Raw genomic sequence first — 16,422 nt, 5'->3', positions numbered from 1 at the left:
AAAAATTAGACTATTAGATCTGAAGGTTTTCATTTGCAAGTTTGTAGCACTGATGCCATTTTCAACAAGATCACAAAGAGGAAGCTGCAGCATTAGTCTGGTATCTAAATGAATGTGAACACTGCTCCTATTTCTATTTACAAAGCGGCTGGTTTTCATGGCATTTAACACGTCTAGTGCTTAACAAACCCACGTGTGGGCCTATTCTCAAGCGTAAGTAAACTAGGTTGACTTATAAATTGGGAGACTTGACTGTGCATTTATAAGAAGCAGGAAGTTGTTTTATCCAAATTATGAGCGTATTGCTTTTTAGATGGATGTTGGGTATTGGAATGCTCCAACCACTGCTGTTTACACTTATATCACCCTTCATGGCCCAGCACCTATGACAAAGACTGAGGGGTGAGACCCCAGTGAAAATGCTTCTTTTCACTTACAGTGCATAATCTTGGCTTCTTCAGTGCTTTATTTCAAGTCAGCTATTCAGTAGCTGTCCAAAGGTTTTAGCCATCAGAGGGAAAGGGAACAATATTTAAAAATATGTGAGATTCGGCTCTGAAAAGTTATGGGGCATTTCCTCAGTGAGTATTTTAGGCTTGGTGTTTGGTGTCCTTGTTTTAAATGTATAGAGGGAGCTACAGCCTGGTTCTCCCATGACAGCTGGTAGAATTCTCTTTGCAGTGGTGCTAGAGAAAAGTTCCACAGAATGTTGAAGAGAGATTTCTCTTTTCAATTGCTGATATTTCTACTAAAATATTTCTTGCAGGAATTTCTAGTATCCTTACTCTTAAATTTTGCATGTATTTTTTCATACCCCTTCTCTATCAAACTTGAAACTAAGTAGTCAGGAAAACATGGATAATGGTATTTTAGGAGGGAGAAATGGACATACTGATTATTTTTTTCCTTCATTCCTCCAGTAAGACTAATGATCACAAACCTACCTCTTTCAGGCCTTCACAAAAGCTAAAGTTTAATGCACTAATAAAATTCCTGCTCCCTGGTTCCATGGTGATTTCTTTCGGTTCTAATGAATAAGCCTAAAACATTCATTCTCTGCTTTTCTAAATTATGGTAGAAATTCATATTCAGTCCTAGGGAGAGAGTTCAAGTTGTTTGTTGGTTACCAGGTATGGGTAAATAGGACTGTTTATACTTTTGCTAAATGAGTTATGGTTATGTAACTAATTGCACCTCTGTAAAGGTAGTCTTCATTGATCAACAGTAGTCAGGCAAGCGGTGGCACTGCCATATCCACAGAGGACTTATACATAGATAACTATTTTAACTGTGCTCTCACCATATCTGTGCAGAGAACAAACACAGCAATTCAATTCACAAAGGAAATACTCTCTTACGTCAGAAATGGACACTGGGAAAATAGATCTGAGGAGCTGAACAACAAAGCAAAGCTGGCCTAGACTTGGATTGGTGATTTTTTTTTTTACTTACTGCCAATACTGGAAATACTGGGGATACCTGGATAGAAAGAAAACAATAAAGAAAAGCTGTTAGACATTTATTAGTATGTGACATCTTTAACATAATATAAAAATCTCAGAAACATAAACACTTGATAACATTCAGGTCATTAGAAAAATAGCACAAAAAACCCCCAAAATATATATCCATCCATTGAGACCATTTTGCTTTATTCTAGAACTCCTTGAACTCATCAGAGTTGGGAAATTAATGTTCAACTTTAACAGCTTGTTCAAGACAGCTTCGTGATATCAAACATTTTATGCTTACTTATAAGGTTAATGAAAATTTGTATGTGGTTCAAAACAGATATTAAGCTAGGCTTGTGTTCTGGGTACAAAGCACCAAGTATGCATTATATGGGCCTGTGCAAATATAACCACATATGCAATAGATCTCTTTAAATGTGGTGATATGCATGTGTTAGGTGTTGAAAGTCACCATTATCTGATTAACTACATATAACCATCATTTTTAGTCTTCTTTTACTTGTCAGATATTTGGATTAAATTCTGTAATAGAAATTAAATTGAGCAGAATGATTCAAGAGTACATTAGGTTGTTCACATCGACCATGGGCTTCATTGATTTTTCAGCTTCTACTTTAATTGCCAAGCTCTGCTGAGGTGGTAGAACCATTTCAGAATGTGACTGAACTTGGTATAAATGTGGACATGAATTTAGTCTGTATCCAGATGAAAACCCCTAGCCAAGAGCAGGGGCATGAGAGCCAGGTTGTCTCGGTTTGAAGCTTTGCTCTTATACTCATTGGCTGTGTGACCCTGGGGCCAGTGGCTTACGTTCTCTGTGGCTCAGTTCTTCACCTCTTAGAGTTGTTGCAAGGATTACATATATATATATATATATATATATATATATATATATATATATATATACACACGTGTGTGTGTATATATACATGTATATAAATAATTAAAGTACTCAAAGCGTTGCTTGGCAGGTAGTATGTGCTATAACCAACCATCTTTGCTATTATTACTATTATTGATATAGTTGGGTCATCAAGCAAGCAACACCATGATAGATACTACTAATTAGAAGTCAGAGATTTGTAACATTTCCACTAAATTCAGGTAGTGGTGTGGGTGAGAGCATGAGATGCAAATAAGACAGAACTGAGTAAGAGTCATGCTTTGCAACTGACTAGCTGGGTGATTTCAGGCAAGTTCCCAGCCTCTTTAAGCCTGTTTCCTCATCTGAAAGGGGCTAATAATATCTACTGCACAGGGTTGCTGTGAGAATTGAATGAGATAATCCATAAAAATGTCTGACACATGGTACATAGTCAATAAATGATAGCTGTTAATGAGCTGTTCGGACTTGTTCTCCACATCGTGAAATGTGCTAACAGGTGGTAAATGTAGGAACCATTAAATTTCTATTTTAGTATTTAATCTTTGAACAACTGCCCTCTGCTTATTTTAACTAATCATTGTATCTTGCTCAGAGATTTCTAGCTTTGTATTCTTTAAAACCATGAGCTATTTTCCTATTTCTTAGTAAGGAGGGGAGAAGGAGAAATTAAAGCTTACCAAGATGTTTTAAAAAACGCTGGAAGGGATGAAATCTTATTTTCAGTTATTAGATATATTCAGTCTCTTGATTTTAAATGCACAGAGCTTATGATGCTTCAGCTTAATTACTGATCGCTGACCAACCAAAACTGGAAACCTAAATTTTTATTTCCATGTTTTAACTTTGTCTGAACTGAATTTCAAGCTGGATGCGATTTCTGCAAAGGACTGCTGGATTCCTAACCCGACATTTCAGTAGACTATCTGCCACAGTGTGACACTGACTTGGTACTGAATCTTTATTTTTTTTCCTTTGCAAATCCCCTGTTGAGTGAGGTATGATGGCAGAATCATAATTTTAGTATCAGTTTCAGAAGCTCCAAATTTCCCCATGATTGAAGATCCTGCTCCATTACAAGGAACTGCTATGTCTTCGTAATCAGTCAAAGAGAATGGAAGTTGGGATGGCAGGAAGAGACTTTTCATGTGTTTTCAAACTTTCATGGAGTTAGAGGGCCATGCATAATGCAAGGTGGAGTTCTCAGGATGTTTGGCCAGACACAGTGGAGAGCAAACCTGTAAGACTGTTTGATGCAGTACTTGCTGCAGTTGAATACTTTAGAAAGATGCAGAAATGTTTCCATGCCTTTGGGGATGCCAGTGCTGGGAGAAATGTTCATTGCAGCTATACAAACCTTGCCAAGCAAGACCATTATGAGATCCTATTTTCCTCATGAAGATGTTTTCTATTAACTAACATTTGGATGTTTAAAATTCAGGCTCTTTCTCATTTTGTGGTTTAAAATTTTGTGAGGTGCTACCAGATGAGTCACTTTCTATTCCATTGTTGTAAAATGGGAATTGCTTAGAAAAGATTTTTAAACTGCTCATTGCAATAAAGATTTTTAAAGTTGAAAATACCTGAGCACCAAGGGATGTCCATTAGTATACTGTCAAATGTTATTTTTTCCCTAATGTTTTACTGTAATGTTCAAGCACCTTGCTTTTGGTTCTCTACAAACAACTAAAGAATTTAGTAAACCAGTTATAGGCATTGAAAAGGCTATGAGTAAGTCATGAGAAATCTTTCAAATGCTTAAGAAACTAACACAGGAAGGCTATAATTCATCTCATGAAAGGTGGGTTTCTCTGGGGTCTGTAAGCGCTGAATCAATGAATGCAACTCCATCTTACAACAGTGATGGTTGCCCATAAGCCACAGGAATGACAGTCAGATTATGTTCAGGAAAATTGTCTAGACACGTGTTGGCAGTTTTTTAAACCATTCCCTGTGAAGTGACAGCTATTATGGAAAGAATATTTTTACCTTTAAAATTGAGCTCAGAGTTATTTCCTCCCTTCCTTCTTCACCTCCCTGATGTGAATTAGCCAGTGTCCTTTGTGATGGCACAGCTCTTTGTGCAGGCCTCTGTGAGCAACTTATCAACTTATCTTTATGATTATGTGTTTGCCTGAGACCTCTGAGGGGACGAGCATCATGTCTGTATCTCTGTTGTCTGCTCAGGACAATGCCTGGTACAGAAGAGTTGCTCAATGTATATTTGAGCAAAAATTTATCGCCTGTTTCTGATAGAAGGTTTCTATCAGAGTGAAAATACCACTTTGGTCATAGTATGATCTTGTCCCCTATAAAATGTTCCATTGAGACATTTCTCAGAGTTCAGTATTAGTAAATATTTTTGTTCTCTTTGGAAATTTCCTCCATTCTAATAGCAAGAGTCATGCAATGTGTAGATATGCCCTTCACCACTTTGCCTTCCAGGAAACTTAGAGGTCAGCTTGATGCTCAACTGGGTAAACTGATTTAATGTTTGGCTTATTTTCTTTCTATTCTTTTTTTTCTCACACCTTCCTTTTATATTCCTATTTGTATGCTCTTATTTTTATTTGTCTTTTTCCCTAAGCTATCCAGGGGGAAATGCAGATTTTGTGGGACCTAAAGCAAATACAAATCTAGGAGCTTTTTTTTGGGAATATTAACTTTAAAGTCTAAAATCAGACATGAAATTAGATTTTTTTTTAATTTAGAAGGAGTCTAGTGAGGGGCCCTATAATTTAAGCTTCATTAGCTTAAATCTATCTCTGAAACAACCTCAAAAATATTTGGGAAAGATAGATGATAAGTAGATAGGAAGGAAAGAAAAAAGGAAGGTACCAGATAAGTTAATTCAGAAAGAGTGACCAAAAATGGAGAGCTGAAAGGGAGTTAAGAAAGAATCTTACTCAGCACTTTAATTTTACAGAAGAGGAAATTGAAGACACAATGAGAAGTAAGGTCCTCGTCCAAATTGACCCCTTTATAGTCAACACTAGAGCAGGTAATTCCTAATCCCCATCTACTGAGACACTGCTAAACTTACACCGAGGAAATGAAACACAGCTAGGAATGAGCTTTAAGGGAAGGTTCTGCAATATGTGGTATATGAGTTTAGGACTTCTGCTTCTTCTAGAATAGATATGCTCCTTCAGTCAGAGATACACATACATGTTGAGTAAGCCAAAGGGCCAAAGAATGTGAAAGTGCTAAGCTTGTAGGTACTTACAATTCTTCCCTCCTCGCCCAGCCCTCCCCAATCCCATATTTATTTATTTTTTAAGGAATTATACTGCAGTTGGGGGATGAGACCCTAGTAGACTTATATAGTTTGTTATTTTCTCCTTCCTCCTCCTCCTCTTTCTCCCCTCCCCCTCCTCTTCTTCTCCTTCTCCATCTCCTTCTTCTTCTTCCAACTTTACTAACCCTCCCACCAAGTATGTGGCTAAAGGGGACACAGTTAAGCTTAAGGAAGACAACCTGATGGAGACCTCAAAAATGAAAACTCTGATTTTTCAAAGCAGATGAATGCAGTGTTAAAAGTCATAACTCCTTTTGAGAATCAGTGGAAAGTTCAACAGCTTCTCATCAAGAGGGAGGCAGAAGAGACAAGGATTCAGCATGCTTTAAACTGAGAGAAAATATTACCATTGTTGTGTTAGGTGGTTTGAAAAAAGCCTATCAAGTAGGTGACTAGATTTTCTTCTAGCCAGGCTGCAGCCACTGGGAGCTCTAACTCCAAAAAGCCCAGCTGCAAAAGAAGTAGGTGGTGAGTAAGAAAACATTCTGTAGCCTCATTTGTATTCTAGAGGAACTACTTCCAACGTCCTTTCAACCCAGCTCCCTGGTCCAAACTGCTGTGGATAGGAGGTACAGTGAGTTGTCTCCCAGGAACTCAAAAGTGACGGAAATAAAATTGCCTTCACAGAATTGTACTGTTAAATCAACACATAAATGATGTAATCAGAGTTAGCCAAGTCATCCTAGAACAACAGAAGGGCTCTGGGGCCTGAGTGTCTATGACAAATTTGACAGAGGTGACATTAATCTATTGATAACTTAGTGTATTAACATATCTGAAGATTGGAAGAAAAGCTAGCCAGAAGGTAAAAGCCCACAAAGAAGAACATCTTCAGGCATGTGGTGGCAGTACTGGCCTAGCACTGTCTCAGGAAGAGGGAGGGGTAACCTGTAAACTTTCAGGCCTTCAGTGTTCTGTTGGCATTATGGAGGTTGACCCTGGGGTAGGATGGATGTGTCCGATGTTTCAGCCTGATGTTATTAGCATTTGAATCATTTAAATTTTCAAATTTAATTCCCATGCTCACCAAGCAACCTTCTGATTAGTATCTGGCTCTACAAGGAGACTTAATTACAGGGGAGAGAATACACTGATCATAAGGACTTAAATATTCTGAACACTGTAACAGTTATTTCATATTGTGGATGAATAATCTGGCATTTGGGCACAATTCATCTCCCCATACAGTTGTTGTCTCCAAAGAGAGAATTTGCTCTTTAGACTGGGATGGGTCCACATATTAGATTTCAGTGCAATTATAATGATAATAACAGCTAACTTCATTGCGTGCTTACTATGTGCCTACCACCGTTCTAAGTATCTTACATGTGTTAATTCATTTAATTTTTGTGACAACCCTATGATGTCAATACTCAGGTTTATTTTATGGATGGGGAAAAACTCAAACACAAAGAGCTTGTCCAAGATCATTGCAGTCAGTTGGGAAGGAGACTGAGATTTGAATCCAGAGGTCCAGGATCCAGAGCGTGGGCCTCTAACGGCTACTCTATATTATTGATCAATTTATTATAGGCCCCTATCTCTTATCTCTAATCCTCAAAAAACAAAACAAAACAAACCTCTGAAGACACAAAGTTTTTTTTCCCCAAAATTTAGCTGCAGCATGACATAATGTGATCTGAACTAATTTGGTGACAAAACCTGACTGGAAGGGGCATGAGGTCTTCTCCTTTATCTCACTCAGTGAAAATAATCATAGGTTTGCTACAGAAATATTAAGATGTTTGATTAAGTGGTGCTACCTGATATTCTGCTGTGGGTATTGATGTAACATAATGTATGTACACTGTATTACCTTTTAAAATTAAAAAAATTTGAATTCCAAATCAGATCTGGTCCCATAAGCATCAAATAAGTGACTGTGGACTAGTGGTTGTACATGAATAACTTGGTAGGTATCCTGGTTCTATATATGGGCCCTACAGCTTGGTTCATATATATAAGGCTCTTAGAGGAAGGTCCTCTCTTATTGTGCTGACAGAATCAGGGTATTGAGCCTGAAAAACTGGTAGTCAGAGCCCCACAATGGTCAAGTCACGGAGGCCATGAATGCCACTTAGGGAGGCCTATAAAAACCAGCCAGCCAATATGTCATCTCTAGATGGCTGGATGGGTTGTGAGCACCCACGAAAAATAAGTGATTCTCTTTCCTATTGTATTTTCTCCAAGTCTCAGCTGGTCTCTTCCTATGTGAGACTGAAGGCCCTTGTGTTAGAACTGCTGAACTGTGAAGGCCACATATTCCAGGGGACATGGGAAGATCGATGGGAGGTCAATGCATCCACAAGCACATTTCAAGGCTGTATAGGTTTATTTGTTTATTCACCAAATAATTAATTCCACAAACATTTATGAAGGCCAAGAATAAAATACGGTCCCATTCTTAAATTGTTAACATTTTAGGTCCTGAAGTCAGAATGACCTGAGTTTAAATCTTGCTCTGTCATGTATTCGCTGTGGGATCTTGGGGCAACCTTTATGTGCCTATGTTCCTTTATCTGTAAAATGGGGATAAAAATAGTACACACCCTATGGGGACGTTGTAAGGATTTAATGCAAGAAAGTACATAAAGCACTTCACAAAATATAAAAGGCTATGGTAAGCTTAATAAATATTAGCTATCATTATTATCACTATCATGGTAATTTTGATTATAGTCAACCAATTGTTAAGTGCACACACATTACCAAGAATCTATCTTGATATACATACATTATCAAGAAAAGAGCAGCTGATTTTGCATAGGACAGTCTAGGTAGGCTGCACCGAGGAGTTCACACTGAGGAGTAGTCTTGAAAAATGAGCAGAATTTCAATAGAGAGTGAAGAAGAAGAAGGTGACTTGGGGAAAAGAAATGAATTCAGTATCTTGCAATGTTGACTTTGAGATTTTCATAGACAGCTGAAAAAAATGGCCTGGGTTCATTAGAAAGATTCAGGCTATAATTTGTTTATTAGCATTAAACCAATATTAATAAGATCTAAAACCACAAGATTAGATAGGAATATCAAGGAAGAATACTGTACACTGAGAATGAAAATTTAAAGCAAGGTAGAAGGGGAGTCTTTGAAGGCAAAGAAATAACAAGCAGCAATCTAGAAAGAAAAGTGGGAGAGAGCAGGTTTAGAGAAGACCGACTTGTTCAAACAGGTGTCAGATCGAGTCCACACCCCAATGGAGGACAGAGGAAGTCACTGAACTTTAACCTGAGAAGCGATATAGTGAGATGTTCAGTCTTTGGTCTCAAGACACACCTGGGTTCAAACCTTCCTTCTCATTCTGACTAGGTAGCTAAACCTTAAACAAGATACTTTTCCTTAGTAGTCATCAGATTCCACATCTATAACATGAAAATAGTAGCATCTACCTTATAAAATTGTTGTGAGTTAAAAATGAACTAATGTATGTAAAGCACTTAGGAAATTGTCTGGATAATGACATACACATGTACACCTGGGAAAATATAAATTGGTCAATACAAATTTGATACCAGAGAAAATAATAGAACAATCATTAAATTACTTTCCATCGCTCAGAGGAGACCTAGATATTGTGTAACAATTCAAGTCGGATTTCTGAACAAACAAATAATGTCAATGTCAGACCAATTTAATTTTCTTTCTTGGAAGAATATTAGACTGTGTAGGTAAGAGGAAAGTAAAAGATTCAATACAGCTGAACTAGCTGGGCTTTCTGTCTGTCTCCATGACATCTCTATCAGAAAGCTGAGGAAATTACTTACAGCAGCATGTCCCCAAAAGAGTGTTTTATAGAAGGTTTTTAAGAGTTCCATGAACAATAAAGTTTGGAAAACACATGATAAAATAGATTACTTATTTTAGGGTTCTCAAATGTTTTTAATAAGGTAATGTGAATATCTAAGAGTCAGTATAATGTACAGCATTTTCCAAACTTATTTGGCCATGGAATCCTTGTAAGGGTCATAGAACACAGTTTGGCAAGCAGAGGTGTAGATAATATTATATTATCTTTTTTGGAATTACTATTCCTAAAGGTTAATTGTTAAGTTTTCAGCACCTATAAGTAGGGATCAGAATTTCAAGAGGGATCAGAATTTTATTCATGAGCTAGACAAGGGGAATCAAGAGAATCATGATTAAGCATGAAGTTGGACAGAGTTTCTATTACTTAGAAAACAGAAATGAAATTCAAAGGACATTCAAAATAGAATTCTATCAAAAATAGAAAGAAGATCAATAGGGAGAAGAAGAAAGATGTCTTACAGATAAAACATAAGCTTGGTAGAAAAATAAGAAATATATTGATACACATATATATGGCTTTAAAGAACCAAGAAAACACACTGAGTCTTCAGTAAAAAGCACAATGAATAAAAATATCATCACAAGAGTTATTACTTCTGCTTCTGCCGAGTCTATTATAATGAAAGGCATAGGGAAATGTGTTGTGTCTCACAGATTGGGGTGGCGGTGTTTTAGAGGGCTGGGGCTCTGTATTCTTCTCTCCTGGCTCTATATGCTCCATACAAAAGTGGCCTTGGAGTTGCTCCAGAATTTAGGACTTCCAAGCCATAGTACTCCCAGCAAGGTCCCAGTTTAAAGACCTTCTGAGTGATGGGCTAAATGGTTTTGAAGGGAGATCTTAAAATTTCCTGATGTAATGAAGCCTTTCTAGTTTTTATGCTAAGAGTAGGCAGGAACTGATCTTCTTATTCAAAAATCCTGGCTGCTTGAAGTTCTGCTAAATCCAGAGATTATCCAATATGAGTGTTATTTCTAGGCTACTGAAGAGTTGGTGTTGAGGGATCAGAGATTGTAGCCACTCCTTTTTACTTCTTAGGTTTTTTTTTTTTTTTTTTTTTTTGCGGTACGCGGGCCTCTCACTGTCATGGCCTCTCCCGTTGCGGAGCACAGGCTCCGGACGCGCAGGCTTAGAGGCCATGGCTCACAGGCCCAGTCGCTCGGCGGCATGTGGGATCTTCCCAGACCGGGGCATGAACCCGTGTCCCCTACATCGGCGGGCGGACTCTCAACCACTGCGCCACCAGGGAAGCCCCTACTTCTTAGGTTTTTTATTCCTGTATTAGGATACAGCATATCCTGAGTGTCCCTCTTAATATCTGACTTGTAATGTACCAACTCGTGTCATGTATGTGTGGGCACGTGCACATGTGAGTGTGCGCATGTATCCATGTGTGTAAGAAAAAGCCAAAATGACAGGAGAATCATAACAGTGCTATAAGTCCTGTGTTTGGCTAACATTTCTACACTAAAAAATCAGAGGACTTCCGGGGCAAACAACTAGGTAAGAGAGTTGAAAATCTTATCATATGAGAAATGGAGCTGATGATGTTAAACTGGACAAGAAAGAAAACTGGGATTGATATAGAGTTTTAAGACGTAAAAAGAAAAAGTGGCTGGAAATTAGGAGACACTCAATATTGATGTTAAGCAATAAGTTTTATAACAATTAAAACTGTCCAATAATTGACAAGTCTGCCTTATGAAAAAAAAGCCTAAAAATAAGATTATTTTTGAACACTTATTTTGTGGTAGGTGTTATGCTAAACACATCGCATGCATTAGCTTATTCACTTCTCTCAAAATCCTTATGAGGTAAGAACTGTTATTATCCTCACAATACAGGTGGGAAGCCAAGTGTTAGAGAGGTTAATATTGATACTTTACTTCTTCAAGGTCACTGAGCTAGTGAATGGACAAACTGGTATTTGATTCTGGAACCTGTGTACTAAACAACTTAATTGCCTACTTCCATCCTTGGACATTTGCAAGCAGTCTGATGTGGCAGAGATTTCTTTAAAGGGGTTCTTTCCATTGCAAGACTGGACCATTGCAGATTATCTTAAAATCTTCAATCTAGCTTCTGCCATATTGAGGATTGAAATGTTGAATTCAACTTCCTTGGCCATTGTGTCCATCTGTCACCATATTTTAACAGAAATGGGGAAAAGTCTAGAGAAGGCCAAGAAAAACTAAGGGATGGATACACAATAGAATCCACATGGACAATTGAAAGAGGTTGCATTATATTAGGGCTATGTAAGTCATTTCCATGGAGAATATAACAAGAAATCCATTCCAGTGAAAAAGCTTGGCTGGCACAAGAAGGTCTTTCCAGTGAAAATGTCTTGAAATAAGCAAGACCTTGAAGCACAGTTATGGGTAGAAGAAAACGGTGTCGTGTTAGAATAGAAGCCAATGCCTTCAATAGCAGTCTCTCCCAGATGCCTTTCTAGTAGCCCTGACAAGTTGGCCTACCCTGAGGATGAGCCAGAATGCCACCAAGTGTTTGTAAACATTGTTCTCTTCCATCCTGTCCCACTAAAGGAGCAGCAGACATTAAAAATGAAATCTGAGTCATTTTCATTTGAGGAGACCTTTAAACTAAATTTGACAACTGTGGTGATAGGAATTCTAGCTAGTCACAGGGTATGGCAACAAATAACCTCATGAGATTCCTCCTGAATTCACGAGTCTATGGCTCTCAAAAATTGAGGAAAGCCCACGGAGTCTCTGTTAATAAAATCGCCTTGAAAAAAAATTATTTCTGCTCAACAGAACTTTATGTATTAATTTTAGGAGCTAGGCTGTAAGTTTTTTCTTGAACACAGAAAGAAACGGAATATCTTTACAAAGAGGGATTTTTTTTTTTAGGCTTTGACGGATTTTTTTTCCTGCTTCATAGAAATTTTAACATAGTTTCATGCCCTCATTCTTTATGGCCTGTTACTCGGTCCATTACTTTTACACTTAACTTGATAAGGTCCTGGTTCCTGACTATTAGTTTCTGGGGTTTGGTTTCTCACAGCTGCTGCTTTGAAGGGCCTGATGACATTCTTAGCCTTGCACGGAGCTGGTGGCTTTTCAAGGTCTCATTCCCCCACTACTCACTGTCCTGCTGTTTCTGTTACTTCTCACTTGAATGGGTGTATTCTCAACCTCATCTTTCTCTACTTTTAAAAGAGGTCAAACCTGGGGCTTTTGTGAGTGGCTAATTGGTCCATGCGCGGAATTGGGCAATTTATTCTGGAAGTAAATACTTGTCTCCTTGAGCGAGTCAGAATGTGTTTTCCTAGGGATGTTCAGGGATTTCAGAGGGGCACCCACATGGGTGATAACGGGGCATCTCTCACGCTTCCTGTGAAGACAGATAATGCCTGTGCTCTTTTCACATGCACACAAACATCCCTTTTCTTACTGTGGTCCCTACAGGCCTACAGTCACACTCTTTATCGAAAGGCAGCCTCTCCTAACAGGATACACGCCAGGCATGACGTCAACTGCTGGCATTTGGAAAAAGCCCAAGTCAGGCTGTAGCTAAATTTGGAGAGGGAAACATCTTTTAGACAAAGCATCTCTTAGGTTACCCAGTATGGGAAATGGGATTGTAAACATTAAGAGAATTTCTGGAAGTAGTTTATGGTTAAAATTAAGTCAGAGTTGGGAGTTTTGAATGCCTTTGCGATTTTAATAGGAAATTAATTTGGGGAAGGAAAAAAAGCAGCTCCTGTTTCATCCACTTAGAAAAAATTTCTCCTGTGGTTTCTATCATTTCCCAACACACTGATGTGAATGTTGGAAGACTGAATTTAACAGATGATCCAAGTGCTAAAATGTGCTTACAAGTGGCAAAATAGGGATGAAAGCTTTAGCTGCATTTTGAAGAGGAATGGGACTCCTGGTAAGAGGAGTGAAAGCACAATTGCAAGTGAAATTGAGAGGAACTCTCAGCTCATCGTGCACAAAATATGGTATTACCGAGCAAAAGTTACTCACAGGTATTTGCAGTGCCTTTGGGGATGGGGAGATACGAGCCTGGACTCCAAGGTCGGCCCTGATAATTCTTCTTGCATTTCCCACAGTCTGGACCTGTAGTGTTGTGCTCACATTCACAGGTCAATTTGCTGTTGTCATACACACACACAGTGGCATGGAGATTACATTTGCACCTAGGCAGAGGAGAGACAAGAGTTCATTGTTAAGTCCAGTTGTCTTGGTGATCACTGAGGCTTTATCCACCTGTCTTCTAGGATTGCGGCTCTCACAGCCTGTAGTGCTTGTGTGCTACCTAAAGACTTAGTAAAATGTAGATTTGCAGGCCTGACCCTCATAATCTTTTAAACAAGTGTCCTTGGGGGTAGGGGTGGGGGAGAGATTGTGATACAGCCTGACCTCATCCCACACTTTGAGGAATCCTAATACAAGTCAGTCAGTTAGGTGGGGTCTGACGCTCACCTAAGGCAACTGTGCTCTGAAATCAGGGGTTTCCCAACAGATATCCAAAATATTGCCACTAGTGAGAGGCTTTTCTGTGCTATTATCAAATCTACAGTACATCTGGCTTTGAAGAACAATGTCATCTTCTGTTTTTCCTTAAACCAGAAGGACAACTCTTATTTGTTTAAAAAGAAATATAACCATTGAGATAATTTGCTATTCAGGTTTATTTTCTAGACCCCAAGTGGTTATAAACAGATGTTCTCATTCTGGGCTCTGAAATGACATTCCTCAGGCAGAAGAGGTTTTCCACAAAGGCCTCTAAGTAACCTGAATAATCCTCAGATTTCCTACTCACATAAAATAATCACAAAGGTCTCTCATAAATGGGTCAAAGGACTCAGGAAAAAAGATGCTTCGAATACTAGAAAATGAAAACCTATGTGTGGCAGGGGTTTGAGGTCATTAGCCAAGGCCTTCCCTTTGGTGCCTGTGAATAACGCTGTAATATATGAGAGGCAACAATGGAATATGCAATTTCTACAAAAATACATTCCCATATCCAAAGTCTCTGACTGTAAAACTGCAAAGGCCAACTTGATATCTGTTGAGGTAGCAGGTTATAAATTGTAAGATACAAAGTATGAGCCGCATCCTCTGGAGAAATAAAGCCTAGGTCAACAGAATGTCCATGACCAGAGGGCAGAACAATGTACGTGGGAAGAGATGTGTCCACACAAAGGAAAGAACCTGATACCCAGACCTGGGGGTAAAGGGCCAAGATCTGTCAGGGTCAGAACCTGAAAGTGTGTGTGTGTGTGTGCATGTGTGTGTGTGCATTTTAAAACTAGTCTGGCCCTTTCTAGGAACTAGGACAAAAATATAGAAAGTCAAGTTTCATAAAAACGAAGAAATATTATAGTGCTTTACATTTGCTTTCTTTTTTGGCAGATGTCATGAATTGGGAAAAGTAACAATACTCTTTCTTTGGTAGGAAAATAAGATTCTTTAACAACTGCTGTTGGTCTCTATAATGTCTGTACAGTAACAACCAAATTTCTTCCTTGTGCACTAATGGTCTGTTTGGAACACTGACCCGTACTTACGGCAAGGAAACAAAGGAATGGCTAAGACTATTCCTGAGGGCTGTTGGGCTCTCTTCTAACTAAAAGGTGTAGCCCCTAAAGCAATAGCCACCCACTCAAACCTCCCTGGGTAAGACCAAGCCTCAGCTTCCTCAGGGGTCGACTACACTTCACAGTACTTGTAACTACACTCTGCCCTCTGTATAGTTGTAAATTATAATAAGCTGAAAGGCTACCATTTAAACAATACCCATTCAACATCAACACATAAACAAAGTCTTTAACATTCATACAATCTTTTAAAAAGAGGAAAAATTCAGTTAAGTAAAATAGACAGTGTTTAATTATGAGCTAGGTCTTGTAAAAATCTCCTACATGCAGGGAGTTACTTGCGTTAAGCTGCTTATTAAAGAATCTTTCTCCTTCCTTCATTAGCACCTTTATTTATGGGTGTGTTTATAAATATGGAAGATGTTAGAAACTTAAGTGATAGAAGCACCAGCTTATACTGATTTAGCACCCTATCTGGTGTTTAAAAATTCCAAATGAGGAAATGAACAATGTGACCCCAAAGAATATGTTGGTTTCATGTGTGAAGACCAAGAATGCAAGTGGTAATTGTAAATTGGATTATATACCTTGTAGCTATTAATACTTTCATACTGGTAGTCAGTCTCTGAGTTATAGGCAATTTCTATTCTAAAGACTTTATATTTGCTGAGAAAATATTTTTTGAATAACAAAAGGAAGTGAAAGAAGAATAGATGAATATTTAGTCTCATTTTCCCCATATTTCTTTCAATTAGTGGTTCATTTTCACCTGTCCAAAGCTTTTTCATCATTCAAGGCTCAACTCAATTCATTACTCTTTCCTGATATCTATCATACCTACTGTAGACACTCTATCTCTCTAAGCTTCTGATTCCCTTAAAAGTTTCTGTGTGTTTGGTTTGGTTGGTTGTTACTTAAGGCTCTTTCTGCTTTTAGAATTTTTACTCATTGCATCTCTCTCATCTTAAGGAAGAAAAATATCTACTCTGTACCCTAGTCTTCTTTTCTCGCTACCACTTTAACACTCTCCTTCCCCTTCTTGAGTTTTCTAAACTTGCCATCTCCTTTTTCTCATCTCCCACGCACTCACTGTTTCCAACTAACCAAAACCTCCCTTGCCAAGACCACCCATGACCTCCTGGTGAAAATCTAATGGATTTCCTTCCTTGCTTTATCTATCTCCTTAGGGGATTTGACTCTGTGGGACCACTCCATTTCCCCTGACACACTCTCCCCACTGGATTCTCCAGGTCCTTTTCAGAACACTCTTCTGTTGTTCTCTTCATGTACTGTTCCTTGGGTTCTGGATCAGCATAGTCAGCCTAAGTGACCCTCCTTGGGCACTCTTATCCAGGTTGTCCCTTCAATTTCCTCTGTGGTCCTCAACTACTT

The 16,422-nt window shown here is 38.5% G+C and overlaps 1 protein-coding gene across 2 annotated transcripts in view; it reads right to left on the bottom strand.

Moving 5' to 3' along the window:
* Positions 1-16,422, bottom strand: part of NTNG1 (netrin G1) — a gene marked incomplete at both ends in the record, with an annotated part of 332,626 nt that overhangs the window by 74,932 nt on the left and 241,272 nt on the right. For both annotated transcript variants that reach the window (XM_079697497.1, XM_079697498.1), the window contains 2 exons: positions 1,453-1,479; positions 13,454-13,626. In XM_079697497.1, coding sequence (XP_079553623.1) covers positions 1,453-1,479; positions 13,454-13,626 — 200 coding nt within the window. The remainder of the gene's footprint in view (positions 1-1,452; positions 1,480-13,453; positions 13,627-16,422) is intronic.

This window comes from Hyperoodon ampullatus (genome assembly GCF_949752795.1).
Source record: "Hyperoodon ampullatus genome assembly, chromosome: 2".
NCBI lineage: Eukaryota > Metazoa > Chordata > Mammalia > Artiodactyla > Ziphiidae > Hyperoodon > Hyperoodon ampullatus.
This window is presented reverse-complemented; position numbering and strand designations above follow the sequence as displayed.